At 30.4% G+C, this 12,955-nt stretch overlaps 1 protein-coding gene across 8 annotated transcripts; it reads left to right on the plus strand.

The window, feature by feature from the left end:
• Positions 1-894: 894 nt before the first annotated feature.
• Positions 895-6,111, plus strand: LOC106379999 (translocase of chloroplast 132, chloroplastic-like). 8 transcript variants are annotated; one of them, XM_048766520.1, is made up of 8 exons: positions 895-2,048; positions 2,124-2,525; positions 2,743-3,222; positions 3,359-3,491; positions 3,577-3,796; positions 3,977-4,165; positions 4,493-4,615; positions 4,693-6,111. In XM_048766520.1, the coding sequence occupies exons 1-3, from the start codon at positions 1,789-1,791 to the stop codon at positions 3,092-3,094; spliced, it is 1,014 nt and encodes a 337-aa protein (XP_048622477.1). In that variant the 5' UTR covers positions 895-1,788; the 3' UTR covers positions 3,095-3,222; positions 3,359-3,491; positions 3,577-3,796; positions 3,977-4,165; positions 4,493-4,615; positions 4,693-6,111. The 8 variants fall into 8 exon arrangements, with proteins under 8 accessions (XP_048622477.1, XP_048622483.1, XP_048622478.1 ...); XM_048766526.1 differs by having other exon boundaries at positions 3,577-3,600; positions 3,732-3,796; positions 3,899-4,165; positions 4,493-6,111; XM_048766521.1 differs by having other exon boundaries at positions 3,577-3,600; positions 3,732-3,796; positions 4,493-6,111.
• The last annotated feature ends 6,844 nt before the right edge of the window (positions 6,112-12,955 follow it).

The following is a 12,955-nucleotide window of genomic DNA, read 5'->3' on the forward strand; positions in this document are numbered from 1 at the left end:
CTAATCACTTTGGAAAATAATAGGTACTATAATCAAAATTAATTTTAAAATGAATAAAAAAGTTGGAGAATTAAAGAGATGTGACTAGGGCTGCGTTTTGTAGTCAAATTGGTCGGACACTTGGGATCTTAAAATCTGAACCATTTTGTCTCCAAACAAAAAATCACATGTGAACATAAAACTTGAGGACAAAACTTCATGATCATACAAAGAATCTTATTGCATGCAGTAATCTTGTCTCCTTTGAATCTGTGTACCTAATGTTATACATATATCATCAAAACAACTAATTATCAAAATGTTTTATTGGTTAACTATCATCTAAAAATATCTTTATCATCCTCTGTTTTAGAATGAATACGTATATTTTTAATCAATTTGTTCATCATTTTACCATTGTAGTAGATGAATGATGTTTGTTTTGTATTGATCATATAAAAGTATTGTTTTTGTTGTAGACGTTTAAAGTGAAGTTCAATTTAGGAAAAAAGGTAAGAAAAATAAGAGAAGAAGCCATGAACATACGTTCAGAAGAGTCCATGTGACTTCACAAGCTTCTCTTTTATTGTCTCTCAGGTACTTTCCCAAGAACACAGCTTCCAATTTTCCAATGGGCTCGTTTTCTTATGTCATCCTCCGAATCATTCCCCTTATCATTGTTACATTTTCCCCTTTTTCTTCTTAACTTATAAGCATAAGTTACTTAATATATGTTTCAGACTCCATTTTCAGTTTATTATGATGGAGATATTTATATATAGAATCACAAACAAACAAGTTTTTTTTTTTTTTGATAAAAACACAAACAAACAAACAAACAAACAAGTTAATGGAGATATTTATATATAGTCCTTCATTATCTTAAATATATGTTTCAAACTCCATTTTCAGTTTATTATGATGGATGTTTCCTAGTTTTTGTTTGCAAATCTCGTGACTAGTTACTACATATTGATTGTTTCTTTTAGTGTACATATATACTATATAGATTATTTAGGTAATTTTGTCATTGAAGATATAAACTCTCTCGCAAAATAAGTTAAACTTGTTGAAGTCTGGAAAACTAAATAAAAATATATTTATAGTTTTCTAATTACAGAAGAAAAACCCCAATAACAGTATCAAAAATAGAAAGAAACGAAGATTTTGGGAGAAACTATCTATACCTCTTCTCTTGCCATCTTGGTGAAATGATAGTTTTTTTCTGTCACATGTGAAGATAAGAAATCTCTGATATTATTTAACACAAAAAAAAAATCTAATGAGCATATATTTTGTGATATATTCGTCAATCAAAGAGATATACATTCTTGGAGGGACACTAACCCCCTCTTGAGGGAGGGAGAAATACTTCAAAACAAAGAGATATGGTCATTTCGTCTTTAAATTTACAGTGACGTTTCTAATACCATTTTTATTAGAAATAACATCTGCAGATCAGCTAATAAATTGTTTGACCACTCAGTTTTTAATCGATCTCAAATCTGACCATGTAATCTATACTATATTAAAAGGGTTATATGAGCATCAGAGAGGATGTCCACGTCAGACAATAAAATTGACCAATCAAAGATCGTTTTTCTGCCACGTCATCAAGCCCAGCTCCGTTTCTTTGGTTCTTCTTCACGCCTTTCGCGATCCGAGAGGCCATAGATTTGACGTTTCCCTTTTTCATTTTTCCAGATCCCATTTTGCTAGATCAAATCGTGAAACCCTTTGCTTTTTCTCTCTTAATCCACGTTATCCAGTGATCCTAAAAGAAGTGTTATTCTATCTCGAAGGATTCCGATGAGATCTAAACGCAGCGATGGAGGCTTGCCGCAGAAAACCTTGCCGTCGCCGGCTCAACCTCTGTCTGAGAACCAGAGAACCGCGGCGGAGGAACAAAGGAGAAATGAGAAGATCGTGAGATTCACAGAACTGAGCCGTGGTATCTGCACGGGTTCTAAGGGAATGAAGGATCGGCCGATACGATGCATGACGTCTTCAGGAACGTCAGAAGGAAGAGGAGATCAGAAGGAATCTGGTTCTCTGGTTCTCAGACGGAGGTTGTGATGAATCACTTGGAACTCTTGGTGGCGTTTGGTTCACTGAAGGATTTTCTTTTTGATGGTTGTGAACAGGTCAGATATGGAAGAGAAGAAGCTTGCAGATAGAGTCAGCGATGAGCAAGTAAAGAGAATTGAATTGATGGTTTCTGATGTTGATGCGAGGGATACCGAAGATGAGGTATTTGAGGAAGCTATCGACAGTTCGAAGCCTGAATCTTTCCAAGCCGATGATGGGTTACACGAGGATTTGCCTTCAGAGGAAGTGAAAGTGCCAGAGGTTAATGGAGAGAGCCATGGTGAGGCAAACCTGCAACATATAACTACGGGAGATGCTGTACCCGGTTTTGTGACTTCCCAAATGAATGGTGATGAAGGGGAAGCAGGTGCAGGGAATGTCAGCGAGACAGCTACACTTTCTTTTTCTGAATATGGAATCGTCTCCCCTGAGAAGAAAGCTGTTCTCCTCTCCTTCGAGTAAGCTTTTATGGTTTCATTTTCAATGAATTCTTCTTCTATGTATATCTTTGAAAATAGACGAGTACTCTATAGTTTGTTGTGATAATCCTGAGCTATTGTTTTGTTTCTACTCTATTTTATTGTTAGGGTTGTTGGAATTTATATCAAACCTTAAGTCTTTTTGTTTGATTGGTGCAATGATTGGTGATTTCGTTTTGGTTATGCTTCTGAGCAGGTCAGAGAAGGAAGAGAAGAAGCTTGGAGACGATAGAATCATCCATGACCAAGTAGAGAACAATATATTACTGGTTTCTGATGTTGTCTTTGTGGAAGCTATTGTCGGTTTCCAAGCCGATGATGGGTTGCACGAGGATTTACCTTCAAAGGCAACTCCTGAACATTCCATGGATGATCTGGAAGAAGAGAATAGCAATGACAAGGAAGTGAAAGATTCCAAGGTTAGTGGAGAGACCCATGGGGAGGCAAACCTGCAACATATAACTGAGGGAGAGGCTGCACCAGGTTTTGTGACTTCCAAAATGAATGGTGACGAGGGGGAATCAGGTGCAGAGCAGGATGCTTTATAAAAAAGCACAAGAATAGATTGAATCATCAAAAGCTTGAGAATTTTGAACCAGAAAGGAAAGCAGCCGACTTTAGGTAGGGTACTCGGCCTTTCCTCAGTCTTGTGGAGAAGAAATGGTTGGCGTTTCAGGTCTTCTTCTCTGTCTTGCATCACTTTATTTGAGGCTTTTTTATAAAGCATCCTGTTTACTGAACTTTGTTTTTTTTTCTGTAACAGAGAAGAACAAAAGTTAATAAAATTTACTCAAACTTTTGTTTTCTTTCAGAGTGGATCAGCACAAGAACAGATTGAATCATCAAAAGCTTGAGAATTGTGAACCAGAAAGGAAAGCAGCCGACTTTAGGTAGAGTACTCGGCCTTTCCTCAGTCTTGTGGAGAAGAAATGGTTGGCGTTTCAGGTCTGATCTCTGTCTTGCATCACTCTATTTGAGGCTTTTTTATAAAGCATCCTGTTTACTGAACTTTGGTTTTTTTCCGTAACAGGGTAGATGAGACATACAAATTTCCGTAAAATTTTCCTTTCGCAGTGTTGTACTTTGCATTTAGCTTGACATTTGTACATTAACAAATTAGATTTAAATTTACATAAGGTTCTTTGCATGATATTTCTCTCTTATCTGTCTTTATTTTCATTGCAGGCTTCACTTGAATCTGAGATGATAAAGCCACAACTGATCTGAAACTCTTTGGTGTCAATCTAAAGGTACATTCCCCTCTTTTTGCAGCTTGGATCGATCAATGTTCTAACTGCTTACGTTGCCATTTTGTCTGAGGTCATTCATTTTTCGTTTTCATTTTCCAAAAGCTATTGGAAGACAATCTCCCGCTTAATAGAGTATACAAATTAAAAGATGTGTCTGCTGCTCCAATTCGTTTCTTTCAGTGACATGAAGGGGTCGTTGGTCGGATTTCACTGAGTATCAAAACGAAGCTCCAAAAGCAGAAGTTACACGATGAAGAATCTGGAGCGAAAGACGAGGAGATAGAGAGGAAGATGGAGATTGGGCAAAGGGTTTAAGCTCAGCTTGGTTGTCTCGAGGAAGAGACTAAGCGCATTGCCTTGATCCGTGAGGTATATATGAAAACTAATCATCCCCATTTTAAAATCTTATTTAGTTTTTTTTTTTTAATGTGTACTTGAATTTTTATTTCACGACTTGGCAATTGTGTTGAAAAGAAAGAAATATACTTTTCTTTTGGGTTTTGTGTGATTTGTTCCGTAACTTTTGTGTTAGGTGAAGTGATCAATATCACGAAAAGCTGGATTTAGTCTGGTTCCTAGGGCTTAGATGAGTTTTGTGGATCAAATCTCTTTCTTTTTTACGAGAGGAACCATTTGATTCTTCTCAGTATTGTAATGTTTGATCTCTAAGAAGCTCTATGGTTGAATTGCATACAGAAGCTTAGCATGATAACGAGTAGAAAGAAGTTGCATTGGTCAGGAAGAAGATTGATTTTGTCAACAAAGAATTCTCAACAAGCCAATCTGTAAAGCTACCACCACCAGCAAAGAATCCTCAAGGTGATCTAGAAAAGGTGAAACGAGGCTTGAGAAAAATACATAATCCTGTTATTGAGAATTCTGTTCAACCTTGACAGGTTCCAAAAAGAGGAGATTGAGTAGCCAAATCCAGGTTGAAGAGAAAAATGATGAAATCAGACTGTGGTGGAACATCCTGAGGAATTAAAACAAATTGATAGTAATCAGAATAGTAGTTCGGGAGTAAGCTACAAGCAAGCTACTAAATCTGCGACAGCAAGCTGAGGCTACATGGCACTTCTTCCCCTCGGCAACAAGGGTCCGAGAAAACCACTAGACGTTACTCGCTACCATATTCAGGTAATAATGCAAGAGTTACTTCCGGTTTTCCTGAAACAACAGGAGTCTCAGACTCGGGCGGCAACACCATCTTTTATCCTATGCAAATATGTTTCTCCGGTTACCTGATCATATAAATTTGTTTCTGTGTTGTGCGAGCAGACAAATCTTTAAACATGAACATGTTTTTTTTAGAATTGAATATGAACATGTTACCAACGCCTTATTCCTTTTTTTTTAGTTCTTACAGCACGTGATGGTGGACAGAAATTATTTTGCAGTGTGGAATGATCAACAGATTTTAGTGATACATCAATTGGTGTTGCACATAAAGAAAGCATTTGTGATGCGGCAAGTATATTTGTGTTTATTTTTTAAGAAGACGTTTTAAAGTGGACTCTAATAAAATATGCCAAGAGAAAATAGAAAGTGATCTTCCAAGAGATTTAAGGTTGTAAGGTTCAGTTTTGTGAAGTGATTTATGAAATTGATTCCAGGGATCCTGTGGAAGCTTTACAAGAAGAGGAACCACGGCCTTCTCTCAACGCCCATATCCAAAATATTCAACTCATGCTCTTGAAGATAGGAGATCACAAGGTAGCCTTTCAAGCTAGAGAGGAGAATAGAGTGGCAGACAAAATTGCAAAGGAAGATCTCTTTTGAGAATAATGCCCCTATATTGTATTCTGTTGCCAAGTTGGTTAAATGTCTTAGTGAAGAGTGATAGTGTGTAAAACTATTTGGTTAATGAAAAGTATGAAGGTTGAGCCAAATAAAAGAAAGTGATTAATATATTAACATGTAAATATGGAATAGTGTTTTGATGATAGTTATGCCAAGTTGAAACAATATTTTTGTTTTGGCGTACTCTTCACATCTTTTTTTCAAGTAAGCAAGTCGCGCATATGACAAACTACCATCAGTTTAACAGTTTAGTAAGAAAATAATTTTGCAAATTAAATAATTTAATTATCTATCTCTCTAAGAGTTACAGTATTGTGATGTTACATCATTTTAAAAAGTGGTGATATATGAAAGAAATGAAACCAGTAGAAAATAAATATTTGTTACAGCATATTGTAAATCATTGCATTTCAAAATTTAAATTAACTTTAAAAGTGACTTAAATTACTGATTGTAGAGAAGACTTTACATACAAGAAAAGAGCAAAAATACAAAAGTTAGTTTTTCATGTTGATCAAAAAGAAAAATAATTTTATATAAGCTGACCAAGTCATCTAAAATTATATTAATTTCATCATAATTAAATATGAACAACATATATATTCCACACCAACAGCTATACTTTATAGCAAAAGGCAAAACCATGTCATGAAATTATCTCCAAACTTCTTCCCTCCCCTAAGACTTTTTCCTAAGCTAAGAAAACGAAAAACATTGACAACAGGTCAGGAACGAAAAGTATATGCAAGACAAAAAACATAAATTTTCTCCTTGGACGGGAAAATATGATTTCATGGATATGACGTAAAAAATAAAATTGTGGTTTTGGTGAGAAAATCTGATTTTGCAGTTTTAGCAGAACAATCCAATTTTTCGGTTTTAACGGAACAATCAGATTTTGCGGTTTTAGCAGAAAATCCATTTTTGTGGTTTTATCGGAAAAATCCAAGATATTACGGTTTTTGCACGACAACGTGATTCCATTTTTAGCGAGAAAATTTAATTTTACTATTTTAGCGAAAAATCCTGTTTTACGGTTTTGGCGAAAAAAATTTGTTTCAAGGTTTTCGGAGGAAAATTTGATTTCCGGTTTTGGCTGGAAGTTTGCTTTTTGTGGTGGAAAAATTGATTTCGTGGTTTTGACTGAAAATTTTGATTTTCTCGGCTTTGGCAAAAATATTCGATTTTGTGGTTCTGGCGGAAAAAAGAATTTGTTGTTTTAGCGGGCTAGAAATTTTATGTTAACGATTTTGGCGGGAAGATTCAAGTTCACAGCTTTGGCGAAAATTTTAATTTTGTAATTTTGGCGGAAAATTTTTCTCTTGCGGTTTTGACGGGAAAAACAATTTTTTTTTATTTTGGCAGTAAATTTCATTTTTTTTATTTTATCGAGAAATACAATTTGCGGTTTTAGAGGGAAAATCTAATTTGCTGTTTTAGATGAAAATCCGATTTGCGGTTTAGAGAAAAAAAAATAATTTTATGGGTTTGCCGAAAAAATCGAATCTGCGTTTTTTGAAAAAAAAATAATTAAAACCTCATTTTCCATAATCAATCTTTAAATATTTTTATAATATTTTTAAAAAGTGTTTTTTCTTTCAAATAGTCTTACAATAAAAATAAATATTAAAAACAGAAGATCATATATCATTTTAAATTGGTCAAAACAAGTTTAAATGAGTCAATGTAATATTTGAGGGTCTAAATGAAAAATTCTAATAGATCTATTTTAAAATTAATCTAACGGCATAGCTTTTGAATGGAGTGTGTCTTAATTTTTTTTTTTTTTTACAACATGGGATGTGTCTTAAATGGGGTGGGTTTCCCCATTTTAACATCCATATACTCCAATGTAAAGAACATTACCATTAGATTATTTTGGTTTGACATTAGAATTTCTGTAGCTCATATAAATCTAACACCATGTTATGTTATTAAAGGTTTCGGAAATTAGTAAATTAATAAAAATGTAGCAATCATTAATGTGAATTTAGTATAGTATATATTGTAATCAGTCTAAGTATAAAAATATATTTATATTCAGATACAAATTATAAAGTAATTTAAATTTAATTAAAATATATGGAAAATAACCCGGGCGTAGCCTAGAAAATCCTCTAGTAACTAATAATCATCAAAATTTGGGAAATTAAAGCCAAATAATTTTACCAACTGGATTATGGTAACTTAAATCTAAATATATCTTTAGCACCAATCTATACATGTGGATTTTGCAGCAACGGTTCTCGGAATAACGGTTCTCGGCATAAGAGTTTTTGCTTTTCGTCATCGGATTCTTATTACTTAAGTTTCCCAGTCAAGTTATTTTTGAATTTTAACGTTTAAGTTTCTAGAGAAATTGTCTAAAGGTAAAATAAATGTTAAATTTAACGTTTAAGTTTCGTCATCGGATTCTTATCTAAAATCACGTTTAAGTTCTATTCAATATATATTACATACACCAAATAATATAATAAAATTAATATAAATATTATATTTAAAAAAAAAAATTTAATGTCTATGCGCTAAAATCAAATATTTGTCTTATCTTAAAATAAATATATCTTAAAATAAAAAAATCTAAATAAAGAAAATTTTGTAAATTAATATCTCTATAAATTAATAAAATTTCAAAGTCCCATATTATTAATTTATAGAGGTTCTACTGTATCTATGTTATTTCTAGTGTGGAAAAAAATCATTAAGTTTTTCTTTGTAATTTAATATTTTGTAATAATTTCAAACCAATATAAAAGTGTTAAAGAAAATAAAATCAAGTAATTCAGATAAACTAATTATAAAATATTGTATTTTTTCAAAGATATGCATATCGAATAGCCATTGTATGTTTTGTTCTATACCATCTATGTTAATTGTTTTCTTACTGTATTGATCCTTTTTTTTGTCAAATTTGTTTATATTTTACAGGTTCCAATTTAGATAGGTTTAAAATTTAATACAAATAGATAAAATCATAAGATAATATTTTTTATAAAATTTTCTGTAAATATATGGTTCAATTAAAATTATAAATTAATAATTTATACATATACATATTTTATATAAGTAAAAACCTATTGTTATATTATTATTTTATATTCACAAAAGAATTTTCTTTATATTTTCTTAACATTTAATATATTTTTGATGAGATTTTAGTAATATTATATCTAAAACTACATTTAAGTTCTATGCAATATATATTACATACACCAAATAATATAATATAATTAATATAAATGTTAAATTTCAAAAAAATAAAAATTAATATCTATGCACTAAAATCAAATATTTGTCTTATCTTAAAATAAATATATCTTAAAATAAAAATCTAAATAATTTTTTTTTTGTAAATTAATATCTCTATAAATTAATAAAATTTTAAAGTTCCACATTATTAATTTATAGAAGTTCTAATGTATCTATATTATTTCTAGTGTGAAAAAATCATTACGTTTTTCTTTATAGTTTAATATTTTGTACAAATTTCAAACCAATATTAAAGTGTTAAAGAAAATAAAATCAAGTAATTCAGATAAACTAATTATAAAATATTGCATTTTTCCACAGATATGCATGTCAACTTTCTATTATTGAAGCCCAACAGGCCAAATATACAAGCATACAAACTTAAAATTATTACATTCGGTCCAATACAAAGCCCTAGTGTAAAAGATTAGGGTTACTGCATGTTCGACACGTTATGCTTGCGTGGCTTCGTCTCTTCAGAAGCAAGAAGAAAGATTGCGCCGCTCGAGCTCATCAACGGACGATAAGCCATCAAGCTCCCTTCTCACTTCGTTTGTATTGCTTGTACGCTGCTCTTTCTTCTAATCGCCATCGATTCACCATGAAACTCCTCATCACATACTAGAGGTTAATCCAAGAAAAGCTTCAGAGAGAAACGAATACATCTCAGATCGTCCGAGCTTAAACACATCTCAGATCTTGATCTTCTCGGAGATTCCGCCTGAGCTATAGCGAAGATTGATTCCTATCCAGAATCAAGAACCAAGCTTTCTACCAAAGTGAGAAAATTTCTTGGAAAATCTATGAGTCGTCTACGATTAAGACAATCGCCAAACGATAACAAAATCGCCTAAAACGAAAAAAGAAATCCGTAAACCGAAAAACATAATTGATCCAGAGATTGAAATTTATTTTACAAACAAAAGTAGAGGGATTCGAATCATCCTTCTGAAGGATAGAGATGAGCTAAGAAGGATAATTGGAGAGAAAATATTTCTCTGTACTGTATCTATCGCAAGAGCATCTCCAAAAAAAACCTTTATTTCGAAGTTTCCAAAACTAGGTTTTTTTCCGAAGTTTCCAAAACTTTATATTAGTCTGAAGGTGTTTTTCGGTAAAATCAAAACTTCAAACTCAACTTTAAAACTATTTACATTTTATAATATGATCTTTATATTTGTCATAACTAATTTGAATTCATATAACTTTTATAAAGAACTAGCACATATATAAACGTATTACAACAATATTAATTAATAAAATATTATATTAAAATATAAATTTTAAATAAAATACCTTAATTAATATTAAACTTCAAACAAAATATCATATTATTCCATAAAATAATTTTCGTAATGCATATATGATCTACTAGTCCATTTTGAAGTAAAAATAGTTTTTTTCATTTTTACTTTGTAGATTAAGAGTTAAAATTTATTGAAACCAAGTGGTATTAATACTTGTAAATACATTAGATAGAACAAGAAAGTAAAAGAGAAATATAAAATATTGCTAAAAGACTAATTTTATCGATGATATTAATACTCGTGAATATATTCGATATGAACAAGAAAGAATTGTATAAAAAATATCAAAAACAACAACAGCCATCTTTAGTTACAAAAAAAAATTGGACAATATTTAAAAATTTTGAAAGTTCCGGATCAAACTTACCTGACTATTAGTGTTATTGTAATATTTATATTTGTGCAATAGTTATGGCTTCATGTAATTTTTAAAAACTTTTTTGTTAAGTTTCTTTTGTATATTATTGTTGTCTAACTAAATCTAATTTAAAATATTTAAATCATATTTTAAAGTTTTATTTGACTTTATGTGTAAAACTTAAATTCTGTAAACAAAATTTAAAATATTTAAATATTTATGAGATATAATTTTTTTAAGGACTAAAACAATAAACGAGAAAATATTTATGAATCATAAATGTGATGTGTAGTATAGGGACCGAAATACAAATAAAATATGAAACTTCAAATTTGAAATTTTGAGTTGTGAAACTTCAAATATAAAGTTTCACTTTTCAAAATTTCAAATTTGAAGTTTTGAAGTTCCTTTTTGGAGAGCAAAAAAATTCATATTTGAAGTTATAGAGTATCTTTTGGAGATGCTCTAACGTGCTCAAATTTATATCTAATCTCACGCATTATTTTTCTTTTATCATTTGACTAGCTATCTTTTTTTTTTTTCTTTTGCTAACCATTTAGACTAGATTATCGTTGTTGATATCTACTCTATTAATTTAGAGTCCTATTTTTTATCTACCATAGAATGTTGTTTTTAAATTTTGGACTTTCTCATTTTTAGTACCACGCTTAATATATTACGAGATGCACAAGTTTGTTACACATTATATATTTACACGCTACTTACATAATGAGACCGGATCACTTAAAATAAACCAAAACCTTATTTACCATAACCATCGGAAATTAATCTAACAAAACCGATACGTTATTAACTATTAGAATAATAATACACTAACTCTGATTTGACTCCATGTCAGCACAAATGATCGATCGTCTTTGCTTATATTCCAATCTACATATACAAGACGATGTTATTACAGAAGAGTAATACAATAACACTGATTTACGATTAGAAAAAAAAACATGGTCTTTTCTGCTTATTCTCAGATCAATACCTGCACACATAAAAAAATCAAAGTGTTTCATATTTGGTTCAGCTTGACCCATACAAACACTAGCACCAATTTATAGTTCTTAATATGAAAATAAGTCGCATATAAGCTTCAGTCATATATATTTATAATTCAAAACATAATTGACACTACATATGTTTTCTTTTTCTTTTTATATCTATTTAATCCATGTATTATAAGGGGATACTGCAGTTTATATCGATATTGTAATACCAATTATTTTAATTTCTATTAATTATCAAAATCTAATCAAATATAATAGAATATTCTAACCTCGTTAACAATATATAAATCTAATCTTAACTAACGTACCGTGCAAACAAGATAAACTCTAACAACTTAATTCCTTTTTATCTTCAAGATTTTCTTTTTGATCAAAGTAGATTCTTTGTTTTAACTAATGGGCTAATTCCATAGACAATAAGTATAATTATTTTGCAAATATATGCTTCCCTATCTATTATTCTTATATGGGCCAAAAGTTTTCAAAGTTTGAATATATCAAAATTTAGATAAATGTCTATCTCTTCCAAATTGTGTTTCAAAAAACAAATTTTTTTTTGTCAACAAATAACAAACTAAAATACAAACGCTATATACACGTCCAAAACAAAAGTAAATTATTAAAAATAAAGAAGTTATATAAAAATAAAAAATAAAATTTCATCTCAATAATTATTACGAAAATTAGTACAAATATTATCATCGGCGCACAGCGCGGATGTGGATCTAGTGTGTTTTTAATTTATGATAGATGTCAACTTATTACCAGAGCCGTGCCTCCATTGTTAAAAATGAAGCTTTCGCTTAGGGCATCAGTTTTTTTTTAAAATTAATTGGGCATCTTTTCTTAGTTCATCAGGACAACTTTCATTAGTTATTATTTTGATTAAATCATCTTTTATTAATTTTATTGTTTTAATCCTACATAATAGAGAATATATATATGTCAGTAATTTGGGTAAGCTTAATACAGACTACAAGAAGGTTGCTAAAAAACAAAACTAAATGAAGAAAACCATAGATGTTGATTGTTATGGTTATAATGGTCCAATGACTACCTAATGATATTTTGGTAGTTTTAATAGTAAAATAACCAAAATAAATAAATAAAAAATTGTTAGTCTTATAAAACTTAAGATAAAGAAAAAGATTAAGTAATTTTGGTTAAGTAAAAATAAACAAAAAGATAAAAAAAAATTGTTAATCTTATAAAACTTAAGATTAAGAAAAATATTAAAATAACCAAAAACATTTGAATTTTTTTTATTAATTTTACAGCAAAGAAAATTTTATATTTAGAACTTTAAAATGAACATTTTAATTGTTGATGTATTAAAAAAATGGTTATGTAACAATAGTATTTTGTAACTGTAATTTAAAATCTTGGACATTTTGTTCTAACCACGCTTCTGTTAGTTCAATGTACG

This window comes from Brassica napus, chromosome C8 (genome assembly GCF_020379485.1).
Source record: "Brassica napus cultivar Da-Ae chromosome C8, Da-Ae, whole genome shotgun sequence".
NCBI lineage: Eukaryota > Viridiplantae > Streptophyta > Magnoliopsida > Brassicales > Brassicaceae > Brassica > Brassica napus.

Coding starts and splice junctions, on each gene's coding strand:
- LOC106379999 (XM_048766523.1), top strand. CDS start 1,789: ATGAGATCTAAACGCAGCGATGGAGGCTTGCCGCAGAAAACCTTGCCG. Junction 2,049..2,123: donor TCTCTGGTTCTCAGACGGAG/GTTGTGATGAAT, acceptor GGTTGTGAACAG/GTCAGATATGGAAGAGAAGA. Junction 2,526..2,742: donor GCTGTTCTCCTCTCCTTCGA/GTAAGCTTTTAT, acceptor GCTTCTGAGCAG/GTCAGAGAAGGAAGAGAAGA.